The sequence below is a fragment of the Primulina huaijiensis genome, chromosome 2, assembly GCF_012295235.1.
Source record: "Primulina huaijiensis isolate GDHJ02 chromosome 2, ASM1229523v2, whole genome shotgun sequence".
NCBI lineage: Eukaryota > Viridiplantae > Streptophyta > Magnoliopsida > Lamiales > Gesneriaceae > Primulina > Primulina huaijiensis.
The window spans coordinates 30,121,908-30,137,530 of NC_133307.1; the positions used below are offsets into that span (position 1 = coordinate 30,121,908).

At 33.8% G+C, this 15,623-nt stretch overlaps 2 protein-coding genes across 3 annotated transcripts; one reads left to right on the forward strand and one right to left on the reverse strand.

The window, feature by feature from the left end:
* Nucleotides 1-404: 404 nt before the first annotated feature.
* Nucleotides 405-7,693, reverse strand: LOC140971514 (cadmium/zinc-transporting ATPase HMA3-like). Of its 2 annotated transcripts, none has more exons than XM_073433811.1 (10): nucleotides 7,427-7,693; nucleotides 6,445-6,667; nucleotides 4,117-4,374; nucleotides 3,918-4,015; nucleotides 3,551-3,806; nucleotides 3,322-3,459; nucleotides 2,773-3,067; nucleotides 2,490-2,692; nucleotides 2,145-2,347; nucleotides 405-2,042 (listed from the first exon to the last, which is right to left on the reverse strand). In XM_073433811.1, the coding sequence occupies exons 2-10, from the start codon at nucleotides 6,641-6,643 to the stop codon at nucleotides 453-455; spliced, it is 3,240 nt and encodes a 1,079-aa protein (XP_073289912.1). In that variant the 5' UTR covers nucleotides 6,644-6,667; nucleotides 7,427-7,693; the 3' UTR covers nucleotides 405-452. The 2 variants fall into 2 exon arrangements, with proteins under 2 accessions (XP_073289912.1, XP_073289911.1); XM_073433810.1 differs by having other exon boundaries at nucleotides 2,773-3,100.
* A 5,816-nt stretch (nucleotides 7,694-13,509) lies between these two features.
* On the forward strand, nucleotides 13,510-15,362 carry LOC140971517 (uncharacterized). The gene is made up of 3 exons (XM_073433814.1): nucleotides 13,510-13,822; nucleotides 14,747-14,947; nucleotides 15,051-15,362. The coding sequence occupies exons 1-3, from the start codon at nucleotides 13,712-13,714 to the stop codon at nucleotides 15,084-15,086; spliced, it is 348 nt and encodes a 115-aa protein (XP_073289915.1). The 5' UTR covers nucleotides 13,510-13,711; the 3' UTR covers nucleotides 15,087-15,362.
* Nucleotides 15,363-15,623: the final 261 nt, after the last annotated feature.

A 15,623-nucleotide genomic window follows, 5' to 3' on the forward strand; every position in this document is an offset into this window, starting at 1 on the left:
ATAAAAATATAATAATTTATATTTGTATTATTAAATTTATATTTAGTTACTAATAGTTTAAATTCAAATAACATATTTATTTTATTAAAGTATGATTTAAACAGACGGTTCGGTTTTTTAATAACATAAAACATAATCAACATAAAACCGAAATAAGAAATCTGAATTTCGGTTATGCTGGTTTAGATCATATTATGCTCATGCCTTTTGATTTTTATGTAATTATCAGAATTTTTCGTTTTAAAAATGAGAAAACAAAATTTTAGACCAGAACTTGTTTAGAAAACAGAAAACGATTCCCTTTAATTACGTATATTACCAATTGGGGAGTAGAAAATCCATCTCATTTTTAATAAAAAAAAATCTCTTCCGAGGCATGCATTGTTGGAGGAAGAGAAGAGGAAAAATTTGATAAAAATATCATTAATGATCATTCTTACACTTTTGTTATATCACTCGATTACAATCTCTGATAAGCCTCCCTTTAGATTAGTCCTGTTTGAAGCCCCACAAGTCTTTGCAGCTAACATGTTTAATGTAGAGCTTAAATGTTTATTATCTTCAAAAGCTCGGTTTTCGCACTTGGAATGCCTAGCTTCCCGGTTTCTTGACGTATGAGCACAACACTTTTCGTGATGATAGTGAGACGTCTCTTTCTTGGGTGATATGGGTGAGTTCCGGTTGTCCTGCTCACGTTTATGTGTCTCATGGCATCCCTTGTGCGTGTGAGCTGATTTTACCTGATCATTTTTCTTGCAGCAGCTTGCATTTTCAGAATGCTCATGGTTGTGTGCTATCTTCGATTCCAAATATTGAGTGACTTTGCCAAAGCACTGGTGATCGATAACCGTGGTCACCTCGTGTGTATGGAAATCTGTACTTCGTCTGTGCTCTTTGGCTGGAATCGTACTCCCACAAGATTCTTCGTTTCCGAAACCAACATGATGGTGTACAATCTGTGATTCCAAATCTTGATCAACTTTGCCGCAGCCTTGATGATCAACAACCTTGGTCTCACTGTGCGGATGGTGATGTGCATTGCAACCATGTTTGTCGGCTGAAATCGAGCATTTCTTACTCCCATAAGATGTTGAGTTATCTGGACAAACATGCATCTGCGCACTCTCCGATTTCAAACCTAGAGTGTCTTTGCCACAACAGCAATGATTGGTAATTGTTGCCTCGTCGTGTGGGTGGAAACATGCATTGCAACCGTGCTCTTTGGCAGAAACCGAGCATTTCTTACTCTCACAAGATACTGCATTTTCAGAAAAACCTTGTTTGTGTGCTCTCTGCGATGACAAATCTTGAGAAACTTTGCCACAGCATTGATGATCTGTAGTTTTGGCCTCATTATGCGGATGGTGATGTGAGTTGCGACCATGCTCTTTAGCCGAAACCGGGCATTTCTTATTCCCACGAGATGCTGAACTCGAATGACCTGAACCACATTTGGAGGCACTCTTCTTGGATGAACACAATTTAGGCTCACATTTCTTCTGAGACTCGATATCAGAGCAACAGGAATCACGAGTATGAGATGAACATGGTGTAGTATGGCACTTGTGTCTGTGATTGTGCTTGTGAGAACTTGACCGACTCCATTTGTTCCCTCGTGTAGGCGTTCCTTGAAGCAGCAGCATGCTGTTGAAGATCACCAACAAGCACGTTCCAACATCAGTAAGCACTGCAGCCCAAACGAGTGGATGGCCGGCTATAGCCAATCCTACAATGGCAGCCTTAGTTGAAATTGAGATTATCACGTTCTCAATGACTTTCCTTCTCACTTTCTTTGCTAATCGTGCAGCTTTGGGTATTCTTTGGATGTCATTTGACATAAGGATGACACCTCCTGTTTCTGTTGCAAGTGCTGAGCCTGAAACTCCCATGGAGATACCAATATCTGCTGTGGCTAATGCAGGGGCATCGTTTACGCCATCACCAATCATCGCTGTTGGACCTTTCTTTTGTAATTCGGTAATGATTCTTGATTTGTCTTCTGGTAGGAGTTCAGCGTGGATAACATCGAAAGAACCCCCTAACTAATGGAAAAAAACTTTCTGAGCCTGTTCAATTTCTTGATACGCCTCAATTTACAATTTTGAAAGAAATCAAATCATTCTCGGTACAAATGATGATCTTACCTGAGCTTGTGCATGCTTGGCAGCTGCATGACTATCTCCAGTTAACATTACAGTTTTGATGCCTAATGACTTGATATCGTTGATCGCTTCCTTTGCTCCTGTTCGGCATACGTCCGAGAGACAGAAAACACCAGCGAGAGATGACTTCAAGAAAACATAGCCAATGGACTTTCCTTCAACGTCGTAACCTTCTAAGTTGGGAACTAGATTTGAGAAAAAGTGCAAGCAAAGATCAAGAAAAGATGATCCATTGGGGGTAAGTCCATAAATTTTTAAATTCTAAGTTGCTCTCTCAATAATTTTTCTTTTGCGTAAACAAAGATTGAAGAGGTTGAGTTTTTCTACCAGCTGTACACCCTGCTCTCGAAGCAATTTTTGAGTTTCCCACGTATAGTTCAACATCATCAACTCTTCCACAAATCCCTTCTCCTGGAAAATTCTGAAACTTCTCGACTTTCTCAGGCTTTGGCTCAATGCCATATTCTCTAGCAAAATCTATCAGAGCAGCTGCCATTGGATGACTTGATTTGGTCTCAAGGCTTGATATCCTGTATTGTTTACAGGAAGACAGTCACGATCCCATTATTTGGACGCAAAAAACGATACAATTTGACTAAAGAATCACTACCAATACAACAAAGTGTTCGAGGTAATGTCGTCCTGCAATGATCTCACATCCGCCACCAAAAACTCTCCCCTGGTTATCGTCCCAGTTTTGTCAAAAGCCATGATTTTAATCCTAGCCAATATCTCGAGATTCTCCGCCCCTTTAATCAGAACTCCTAGTGTTGCAGCTTTCGAAAGTGCACAAAACATGGCTACTGGTGTGGACAGGAGAAGCGCACAAGGGCATCCACTCACTAAGACCACCAGAGCCAAGTGATACCATTCTCTCTTGTTGTGGACTCGGAATGCCAAGGGAACTACAGCCAAAGAAGCAGATATAACCACAATGGCTGCAAGAAATTTGACAAAAAAGTCAACTTCATTTTTCTTGTATTAATCGCCTGAGAGACTCCTTACGTGGCAAAATGATTGTTACATATCTTTATTCTGCCGTACGACTTAAAAAGATTTGAATGAGATCATTATCATCAGATATTTTTGATGTAGTTGAGGACTCTCCATCTTAAAAATTTAGAACGGCGGGAAAAATAGAAAGAAAGATTGCATTTACCTGGTGTATAATACTTTGCACACTTGTCTATAAATCTTTGTGTTCTGGATTTGTTGTTCTGAGCTTCTTCAACAAGCTTTGCCATTCTTGCCACCACACAATCTTCTGCTACAGCAGTTGTTTTAATACTAATATAACCTACAAACATTCCCGAAACGAGTAAATTTCATGATAGTTTATATCGCAAACTAGACATCAATACAAGATCAAAAGACATATGTATTATTACCATTAACATTGATTGTGCCAGCCCAAACGGTGGAGTCTTTCTGCTTAGCCACAGGAAAAGATTCCCCTGTCAAATTTTTTTCGTCTACTTCGCAGTTGCCTTCGACAACTACCCCGTCTACTGGTATCGTTTCACCGGTCTTCACAGCAAGAAGAGTGTTTAATTTGACTTCATCTGCATTGATTTCTTCACCAGTTTCGGCTAGGATGGCTCTCTGTGGGACGACGTTTGCTAAGGATGACATGATGGAAGTGGCCTACAAGGTTGCGAGAAATCTTCATCATTGGATGTCATCGATGCTCTACGTTTAAATTTAGTTGAAAAAATTAGTTTATGACGAGAAGGGCCGGTGCAGTGATTTGCTTACCTTGTGGCTGGCCCTGGATTCGAGCCATTCAGCTATTGTGAACAAGAAAACAATTGTGGCAGCTTCCCAGTAATCATGAAGGACAATTGATCCTGAAACTGGAATATGTAGAACTTGTTAGCGATATAAAGCAATTCCACCATTCTCAACTTCGAATTTATGGTATAATTTTAGGGAACATTTCGAGTATATAACATACCCGCGATCAGAACGAGGATGTTGATGTCAAGTGTAACGTTTCGAACCGAAGCAACGGCCTTCAAGAAGATGGGTATAATCCCAACAGCAATGGCACCAAGTGCTAACCATTCAAGGGGACCATAAATAAATTGAAGGAATGAAAGCAAAAGCAATGCACCACTAGCAATGGCATAAGGGCTTGGCCATCTGTTCTTGTAATTACTTGTCCCATGCACTTTCACGTTTGCCTCTAATCTTGCTTGATTCAATGCCTTAACTGTCACCAATTAAAAACAATAATATAGGCTATGTCGCAACCATATGATGACTGTATGACAACTATTCTTGACTTGTGAGATGCGATCATCACGAAATATCTTTCATATGGTAATAAATATAGATAACATTACTTAAATTATTGTAAAACTCGATTCCAATGTTGAATACATTGACTTTTTTGTGAGTACTAAAGTGGTCAAATCCAACATGATTAAATAAATAGACTGGAAGATTGTTTGTTTCTTAAGCGTATTTGATTTGGAGCAATTATGAGATTGACGACATTCTGAGAATTTTCTTAAGATGCATGCGAGTGAGAGTACAAACACACTGGAAAGATTCGTGTTAGTACAAGGTGACAGTCGTCAAATCGGACATTACTTAAACCTTGTTGCTCTTGTGTTAGTTCCTACTAGTATATAATCCCACCATTTTTCAAAATAACATGATTAGAGAGATGAGAATTGTTGCTATGCATGTATGTAGACAAACGGACGTGGGAGGGTTAGGAACGTGCTCGAGAACAACAAGACTTGCACGCATCATTATTAGATTTTCCCAAATTCTAATAATGATTATTTTAAAATATAAAATTCCCCTCCCTCTTATAAAAATTTCACTGGTCATATTAAAATTGCTAGTGGAGAACACAATAATCGCAGCATAATATCTATGCCATCTTTTTTATTCATATTATTAATATCAATAATTGATAACTTTATTCATTTGTCCCATATTCACCCACCCACCATCTGGGGACGACAATCGGGAAAAAAGGTGAAACTAATGCACGCACAATTCCTGTGCTCCAGCGAGAAACACACCAAACTTGGTTTCTCCTTTTTCGCTGGATGCATTTACCAATATTTAATTAATTAAAAGGAAAAATGTAATTAATATATGGCATAATTAAATTGGATTTTGGTTATATAACTAATCGAATTTCGTAGAGCAGAAGCAAAATATATATATAAATAAATAAATAAAATTAATCCAGTAGAAACCAATTTATTGTACTAAAAGAATATCCAAGTTCAATTTAGACCCGTTTACACGATCAATTTTACACAAGGGAAATAATAGTGAACATGATAACTGTGTGATTTTTTAAGTAATTTCCCCAGAAATTAATATCTGACCCATTCAAATTCACTTTCAACGTGATGCTGTAATGGGATCCACACAAACGACAGATTACACAATGGTTGCTATTGGTAGCTATTTTATTTTATTCTCCAATTCGCAAAAATAATATTTTGATGTACGTAGCTCGATATTTAATTTAGTTCACTATGTGCGACTACAAAATTAAATAGCTTGATCAATAACTAAGCAGAATGGATCATAATACTTTTTAGGAAAAATTGCATTGTTTTGTCTTATAATCTTGTCACTTTACAATTTTGATAATCTATTTTATCAAATTTATATCTTAGTCATATATATTTATTTATTTATTTTTACAATTAAGTCGTACGTCATTTTTCTATCGAGAATACTGATGTGACACTACACACGTGAGTTTCGTTATTAGCGCCTTATCAAAAAAAAAAATACTAAAATTGTGAAAAACAAATATAACAGACTAAGACTGAAATTTGACAACATATAAAATAAAAAATGCAATGAAACAAACATACAAGTCCAAAAAAACTAATTTATCATACTTTATTTATGTAAGAAAAAACTGTAATTCACTTACTTTTGATTGTCAAAATTGAGTCTTAGTTCTGTATCTTTAAATTTTGACAATTTTAATAATTTTTTCTTAGAAGTATGTGTTACTTCAGCACTATATTGGTGTGATCTCAATATCGCAACATTTGAAAAAAAATTACAATTGAAACAAAGACAACATGCAAAGACTGAGATTTTGCCACGTAAAAGATCAAAATTGCAAGGACAATATATATTACTAAAATCACAAAAAGACAAATAATTCAACGTAATCATATTTTCATGTCGAAAAATATTGCGAACACATACCAAAAATATATCATATAAACACAAACACACGAACAAAATAGCAACGACAAGGACGATATTGAAAAACAAAAACTTTAGTTACCTATTTGAGTATGGGAAACGAGGAGAGGATCATGAAAAACGATGACAGTTTTAGTTGGGACAATCACTGAGAAATCTCTGACTCCATCGAGAGAATTTAAAATTCTTTCTATTATTGGAATCTCAGATGTACAGCACAGCCCTAACACATCGAAATAACTTTTCTGAAATTGTTTCCCCACATTTTTGGTAGAATCCATAATAATAATCCTTCTTCAATTCTTCTGCAAACCCCCAAAAAAAAATTCAAGAAACATGTCAACTAACATGCATGCATGCTTGATGCTCCTACTCATAATGTATAATATGGGGAATTCTTGATAAATTTAATTTTATTTCCTAAATCAGAAAATGTTTGAGAACTCCATCATTTTCAAATCATTCTTGTTAAAATAGACACACGCATAATAATAATAATAATAATAATAATAATAATAATAATATTGTGAATTTGATGTCATCCATCATTCTGATCAAGAATATGTATGAGCCGGCGCAAGACATTTGCACGGGAGGTAATTCTAAAAATGATATAATTTCGGCTATATATATAGTTTTTATTATGTAACAAAAAAATTTAGAAATAATAAATTATTGATTTTTCCCCCGAAATATCATTTAACCTTCTGGGTCGGAAATTCTTCTTAAACCACTGCTTATAAGTAATTGCCAACTAGCTCTGTTATGCATGCCAATAACACTAGCTTAGATAAGGTCTGCGTCACTCGAATAAAAAAAAATATTCAAATTTTATGGGTAATTTTCTTGAACTACAAGTTTTAGTGCGATCATCGTCACTCGAATAAAAAGAAAAAATCAAATTTTATGCGTGATGTTCTTAGAAAACTCACAAATTTTGGTCTTTTTTTAAAAAATACATACTAACTCATTTTGTTTCGAAATTTCGAATCCATCTCGTGGATGTTAAACACGCCAACATTCCGTATGCATGAATTATATTATGCAAGATAAATTGAACTAACCTTTCGACGAATGAACCCGAATAATTCTCCTGAAAAAAATGCGAGAAATGAAGCAAGGAATAGGCTTTACATATCATGAATATCTATGGAGATCACAGTAATTTAAGGAGAAATTAGTCGGCGATAGAGAGGATAAATCATATATGATATATATTAGTGTAATATATCGATGTGAGAGATAAATAGTTAAGAATAATATGGTTGGATCCACATGTAAAATGCATTATCCTTGCATTCTTTTTTGTATCAGTAAGCACACATTCTGTTCTTTTGGTGCATGCGGACTTGGCATGAGATTTGTGCAACTATATATAGAGTTGTTATGTCCCAAAAGCAATGTTTTTTGCTTTAATATTTTTATTGGTTTGAAAAAAATTCAAGATTTGATAATTGGTGGGAGAATTATTATTTTTATTCACTTTAGGGTAGATTATTAATTAGATATGCTTTTTACTTTTTCTTACATTGGTTTATATATAAAGTGTATCAGATATGGCTTTTCCTTGTTCATACATTGATTTTGATATAATTATGTTCATACATTGATTTTGATATATAAAATAATTAATTTCTTTAATCCAATGTACGAAAAGGGCAAAAAAAAAGAAAAATAAGCATATCTCATATACCCGAAGTGACTAAACGATTAATATTTATAGGACCGGGTGATTGCTATTTTACCAAAAGATATAACTAGTCGTAATGGTGTAATTTAAATTTTTTAATTCTTACGATAATCCGAGCGTCATGTTTTGATCGCTCTACCCTACGTAAACAATTATTGTACTCCAACCATATCTATATGATATATTATCTTATCTTGTGATTAAAATTGTGTTGTCGATGTATAATTGGTTATAAATATGGTAAGCTTTCTGATAGTGCAAAAAATAATTAAAAATTACCAATTTGTAAAAGTGGATACAGAGGCGAAGCGCATAGTTGAATATATTCTGAGTTTATTAAGACTTTTCGTTTCAAATTTAATATCAAATATGACATACGGATTTATTTGACCAATTTTTTAAAGTATTATTAATATTAAATAATAAGGTTAAATATTTTAATTTTTTTTAATAATAATAAACTTTAGATCGTGCGATAAGATTTGTAGTTTTATTCTTTTAGAAAATTGAAATCTTGAATCGATTAAGCTAGTCGCAAAATAGAAAAGACATCATTTACATTTATTTGAATAAAGAATGAAATTATTGAGAAAATAAAGCATTGAGTTAAGATCAAGAACTTGTACGAAGAAGAAGAAGAAAACATGAAGCAGTTGAAAATTAACATTTCTCATTTTCTGTAAATAACTAACTTGTAATAGGTGCATCTTAGTCAATACATAATCGTGTTGGTTCTTCCCCAAGGCCTTAGAAAATATGTCCGCAGGTTGTTCCTCTGTAGCAATGTGTGATGTTTCAATGAGCTTTTCTCATATTTTGCCTCGAACCAGGTGACAATCAATCTCTGTATGCTTTGCTCTTTCTTGATACAAGAGATTAGCGGCTATATGCATCACAGCCTTATTATCACAATATAAGGTTGCTGGCAGAGATAAACACCCTCCCGTATCTTCAAAACACCAACAATCAACACCACTTCACATGTAGTATTTGCCATTGCTCGATATTCTGTCTCCGCCAACGATCTAGAAACCGTGGTTTAATTATTTCTTTTTTTTTCCCCCAGAAATCAGGGAGTCTACCAGCTTGATGCAATAACCACTTAATTATCTTCTACTCATAAGACACGACAGCCCGATCTGAATCACAAAATGCGGATATATAAGGTAAGAGAACTTTGAGCCGATAATAAAATTCCACCTCCAGCAGAATGCTTCAAATATTTCAGTATCTGATGTGTTCGGAGCTTGCATGAATTAGCTCAAGGTTTGTTCTGCAAAGCATATATGTCTGTCTAGCCTAGTGACTGTGAGATAATACAATCTTTTCCAATTTTAACCCAACAGTATGTATTAATTGAGATTTTATTTCATGTATCTTGTTTCAGAGTATCTATTGTTCTATCATCCATCCACACTTAAAAATATTGTATTTGTTTCAGAATAGGTATCTTGTAAGATGATCTCACGAATTTATATTTCTGAGACGGATCGATCCTACCTCTACATAACATGAAAAATAATATTTTGGTATACCAAAAAATTTAAATATTTTTTTATGAGTTATGTTATATTGGAGATCCATATCACGAAATTAACCAGTGAGACGGTCTCAGCAGAGTTTTTTTTATTGTTTCAATCATGTCTTTGAGACTATTTCGTCTATTGTTCTTTTTAATAAAAAAAATCTAAATCAGCTTTCATAGATTTTTTCCGTTACTGGATCAAATAGAAAGGTGATCATAGCAAAGTTATGTGGTTGCGGTTTGATATAGAACAAGATTGATAATATTCCATCCACGATAGACAAATTTTTTTATGGATCTATAAATGTTTTTTATTTTATTATAATTTTGTATTAGTCAAAAGCAACATATCATCCCAAGGGCCTTTGAATAGACAAATTTTTAATTTTTCTTTGTTTCCTATTTCTGGGAAAAGCCAACAAATAATATAATACCATTGAAATGTAAACATAATGCGAACTGATGGTACCATTATTAATTGGTTGACGATTTTAAGAGAAAAAATTCTCTAACGAGTACAAATCATATAAAAATCGTCAGCCGATGTTTAATTTATTAAATTAAAATCTTTGTGCAGATTTTGTTTTGTTTTTGTTTTTTTACCTTTTTTGAGCGGTGTGCTTTTTCATGTCCTATGATATATAACTTTCTAATTACATTTTCAGATTTAACGTATAGAGATTTGATTGAGGATTCCATTATGTCGATTTTGGTCATTTGTTCTATAATTTTGATGCGTTTACGTGACCATCAGCACCACATAGAAAAAAGATAAGAATATAAAAGGTGGTGAGTCGATCCCCAATGGTTACATGATTGATCCTTATCAAATCTTGAGACATAATAAAAATTGAAAATGAGTGCGTGTACAGCGAAGAATTACACTCTCTGCCGTATTAAAGGCGAGAGAGGGTTGAAATTTGAAAAAGGTTCCAAAGTTTGGTAAAAAAAAAATCCAATGATTAAAGTCTCAAATATTCTGATTTTCGTTGGATGTCCAAATAGATTCCATCAAATTAAAAGACTATGGAGGTAGACGTACGCTTCCATGTAATTTCTAACAATTTGTTCTCTTATGAATATTTTTGTCGTCATTTGTGAAAATCGAGTGCTCACATTATTACTTTATATAGTCTTGGATTGGATCCAAACGCCAGGACTGTGAATACCTTATTCTTGGGTGTTATGAAATTTTTTTAGGAAATATATATATATATATATATAGATATATTCCATTTTCGTCGGAGCGTCGACATTATGTCAAATACGTTTTCGATGCTACAACAACAATTTCCGGGTTGACTTGAAAATTTATGTGAGTAAAAAAGGAAAATAATAAGTTATAGAAACAAAACTACGATTTTCTAAATAATTAAAATATTAGTGAGTGTTTTCGTTGTTTTTCCTTCTAGTGTGTGCAAGGCTTTCCCGTAATTTTGTTGTTGTTATTATTATTATTATTATTATTATTATTATTATTTCTAAAAATTTATATTTTCTTGTCATTCCATCGCAATGTGAGGCTGCCGCTCACGCACCTTTCCATTGAGACATGCGATCTTTCTTTCCTATATGCAACTGAAGGCCACATGAATTCCGGATAATTTGTTCTTAACATAAAAAATAACATATATAGTCAATTTAGTATTTTAAATTATCATTTTTTTTTATCTAACACGTAAAAATTGGTCCTTGTATAATTAATTTGTTTGTAATCATATTTGGACAAAATATTGACGGGATGCATAACAAAACGCCGATGTTTAGTGAAAAACAAATCTATTGCATCAAGATCAAACTTTGACTACTTAGAGAATCAAAATCCGACATAAATAACTCATTTACAAGACGAATGCAACTGTTTTCTCTTAAATGCTAATATTTAATTGCCTATTGGTAGTTCGCAAGAGACACGACCTTTTGAATCGTGGACGTGCCTTAAAAGTTGCTTGCTAAAAAGTGAAACCTGGTGTTCAAGTTTGCAACTAAAATCTGAAGAAAACGAAATGACATTTAAAGGGAATATTTTTTTCCCATAAAAATATTTGCAACTAACAAGTGTCTGGTGACATAGTTTTACCTATCTATATTCATGAGACGAGTTGAGTTAATCCATATTTACAAAGAAAATAATAATTTTGGTATGAAAAATAATAATTTTTATGAACCAAGTCGAATTAGAGATCTATCTCTCAAAATTGATACGTGTGATGATCTTATAAGAGTTTTGAGCTCACATTTTACTAATCGCACTTTTTTTTTTAATCTCACTATTGAAAAAATTACCACTCAATGATTTTTTTAGGAGTTAGAATAATATCACCTCAATATTTTTTAGTATTCTCGAATTCCGTTTCGACAAATTTTAAAATTATTTCGAATTCAATTTCAACAACTTTTATTTTTTATTTTTCGCATCGAACGGATTTTAAAATTTATATTAGCTGAAATTTGTTGTCAAAGTAAAAAAATAGATTTGTGAAAGAGCACAATAGTATATAATTAAGACACCTTCCCCTAGATAGGGTTTGGTCTTACAATAAGGTCCCTTCAGGTTTTCAAGAGTTTACGTTGATTTTAAACAATTGGAGTACACTCAATCGGTTTGTATTCTGGAATCTGGTGCTAGCGAAATATGGTCAAAATTACGATTATTGCATGATATCGAGTTGTCTTTATTATATATCTTTCAAATTTTCACTGATAATTATTATATGTAAAATATTTTACATATTAAAAATCCATAAGTGTCACGAATTGAAATTTTTATTTTCAGTCGGCATATTTATCTTTCTTGGGAAAAATCACAAGATTCGTCTAACAAATTTACGTGATATGGAGAGCTCCTTGCAACTTCTCAATATTTTCGACCTTCTAAGAACTTGATCTTGACTACTTAACAACTCAGCTTAATTCATACTTAAATATTTCAAGCCTTTACAAAATAAATATTACTTTCGTTACCTTTTCTTGCATTAGACTTGGCCATGTTGGTAAGGATCCAATCGAACTGTAACTTCATTGCAGAGCTCAATCATGGTTTAGTTCAAGCTTGGAAATATCATCTTGATAATCCTATCTTCAAAAAATAAATCTTTATTTCCAAAATCCTTTTTTTTTTATGACTTCTTAGGGACCATAGGAATTAAAAAAAAAAAAAGAAGACATGGCCATAAATAATCATTGATATCTTTATATTTTTTTTCTCTTTAATTGATTTTTTTAATCAAGATATTATAGTATTATTTTATTATCGCAAACAAGTTGTATTATCATCTTATATGAAATAGAATGTGTTGAAAATTTTATTCACTGTTTTTTAATTGTAGAAATATTTTATTAGTTTTTTTTATTGTTTATCTTAAAATTTGGTCCAATTTCTCAAAATAGCGAGATATGAGATCATGGGAAGGATTGACAAAATAGAGTAGGTCTCTTGTGAAACGGTCTCACGAATCTTTATATGTGAGACGGGTCAACCATACCGATATTCACAAAAAAAAATAATATTTTTAGTATAAAAAGTAATAATTTTTCATGGATGACCCAAATAAGAGATTCGTCTCACAAAATACAACCCGTGAACCGTCTCACACAAGTTTTTGCTGACAAAATATTGGTTCGAGCTATAAATAAAAGTCCCGCCCCATGTAGGGACGTAACTTAAAATTTTTTTTCAAAAAAATAATAATTGAAAGATGCGTGACTTTTTTCCTTTTTAAAAAAATAAATAAATAGTCAGATTCATGGTTTTTTTGCACAACAAGTTGGCTAGTTAATGTGTAATGAATTCTTACATACATAATTAATTTATATATTTTTATATAATTTATTTAAATATGTAGAATAAAAAATAAAATATTCCGTGTACTAAATTGGTTAGGGTACTAATATTGGATTCCATGAAAGTGTACAACAATATTAGTTTATTTCATACTCCGGAGAAGGAGTCATCGTCGCACGGGTCGAACAAAGCCCAGCCTTTTTAATCTGAAAGTCATCCCTTTTTAATCTTCTTTTCAAATATTTCTTATCCAGAAACGATTCTTTTAAGTACCACTCGTTAGACTGGCTATCTCGCCTGTGTTCCTCAATTTAACGGTACATTTGATCAAGAAAAGCGGAAGCTTGAAAATGCCCACATTGAATCTGTTCATCAATGCACCAGTTGATGGAGTTGTTGCTTCTGATATTCTCAAAGATGCAACCAAAGCTGTTGCCAAAACCATTGGCAAGCCTGAATCCGTAAAGCCTCTCTTTTTCTTGCGGTTTATACACTGATTCAGCACGTTTGCTTTTGTCTGCTATGTGTTTGATGGTATTCGCATCGATCGAAAGGAACCCTTTTTGCGGGCTGGGTTGAGTTTATCAGTGTCTTTGCTACCGTGTTTAGCTTTCCCATTGGGCTAATTTTTGCGCTCACATTTTTCCTATACGTGTACGAAATTTTACTGCTTGATCGACAGCGGCGGAGGGACGGTTGGCCAGCAAAGCCTGTTGCCCCTCCTTGTTAAAAGTTTCATACGCGTGTGTATCACAGTGTATGTATATATATTTTGTGATTTTACATGTTATACACGACATAAAAAATTTGTTTTTTCAAACATTAAAAAAAATGTTTTTTCGTGGTATCAAATTCAAATAATTTTTCAATATTACATCGCCCTGCAGCTCATTTCGGCCCTTCAATTTTCTGAGTCTGCCTCTGTCTGTACACTAATTCGAGTCCACTGCCCAATGAAGTGACGTCTTGTGATTTTAGTCGTGCTTGTGTTCTTACGCTTTGTGTGTGATTGTGCAATGCTCATCCAACCTTGACCTGAAAAGGCACATACATCTCTACCTTTTAAAAGATGGAAGTTTGACATTGTGTTGTTATGAGGTGCCTACGAGGCAATGAGCATTCGCTACATGTAGAAGATACGTGGTTTATGTTGCCGATCGATACTGGGAAAAGATGATCAATGCTGGAAAAGATTCGAAATAAATTTGTGTCAACGTCTTATAGAATCTAGACTTGGGTCTTTTTTTGGTCATTTTCGCAAGAAGTGGCTTTTAACTTGTGATGGAATTGATGATTGGAAGATGTTTTGGCTTATTCTTTTTGTATGCTATTTTGAATTATGACTTTAGCACTTTTTTTTTGTGGTGGATTTGTTGGTTTTGCAGTATGTGATGATATTGGTGAATGGAGGAGTCCCCATTTCATTTGGTGGGACTGAAGAGCCAGCTGCCTACGGGGAATTGATATCCATTGGTGGTCTTGACCCCAGTGTCAACGGCAAACTCAGTGCAATTATAGCTGAGATTCTGCAAACCAAGCTTTCCATTGATAGTTCCCGCTTTTACATCAAGTTTTACGACGTTCAGGTAAAATCGTTGACACCGACTAACGCTGATAGCTTGGTCTATTAAATTATATTTTATCAATAAAAAAATGTTAACTGAGATTCTTGCTATCTTCTTTCTCTAGCGCGCGTTCTTCGGGTTCAATGGCTCAACTTTTTGAGTGAAGCAGAAGTTACCGCACACAAAGACTGTATTAAAAATCGAATGCTCGTGCTTCTCTGGCTAGAGTAGCCGTGCTAGCCCTCACAATCATGCCAGCAAAGCACATAAAGAAAATTCCAGAAACATTGGTTGTGTCTTGTATGAACAGATTCTGTCCTCCAGTAATTTACTCCTATTTTCAGATAGACTTGTTGCCTAGAATTATATCTATTTAGCTCTGTGTTTTCTTCTCTCAACTTGTTTGATTAAACAGAAGTATTGCACTTGTTGCTCATTGGGGATAAGTTCATTTCCTGCAATTACTGGGGACCTCAGTATCTTGGACACAGGCAAAACAATGGATGTCCTTGAAAAGATTTTTTCCGACTGCAATGGAGGGGGGTGTCTTAAAATTTACATCAAACCGGCATAATTTATATTTTTACAAGCATTATATATTCGATTTCTTTCGATTCGGACTGTTTACATGCGACTTTGTAGTTTGGATGAGACGAGGATAAATTCAATTTTTTCTATAAAAACTAGTTATTGTGCA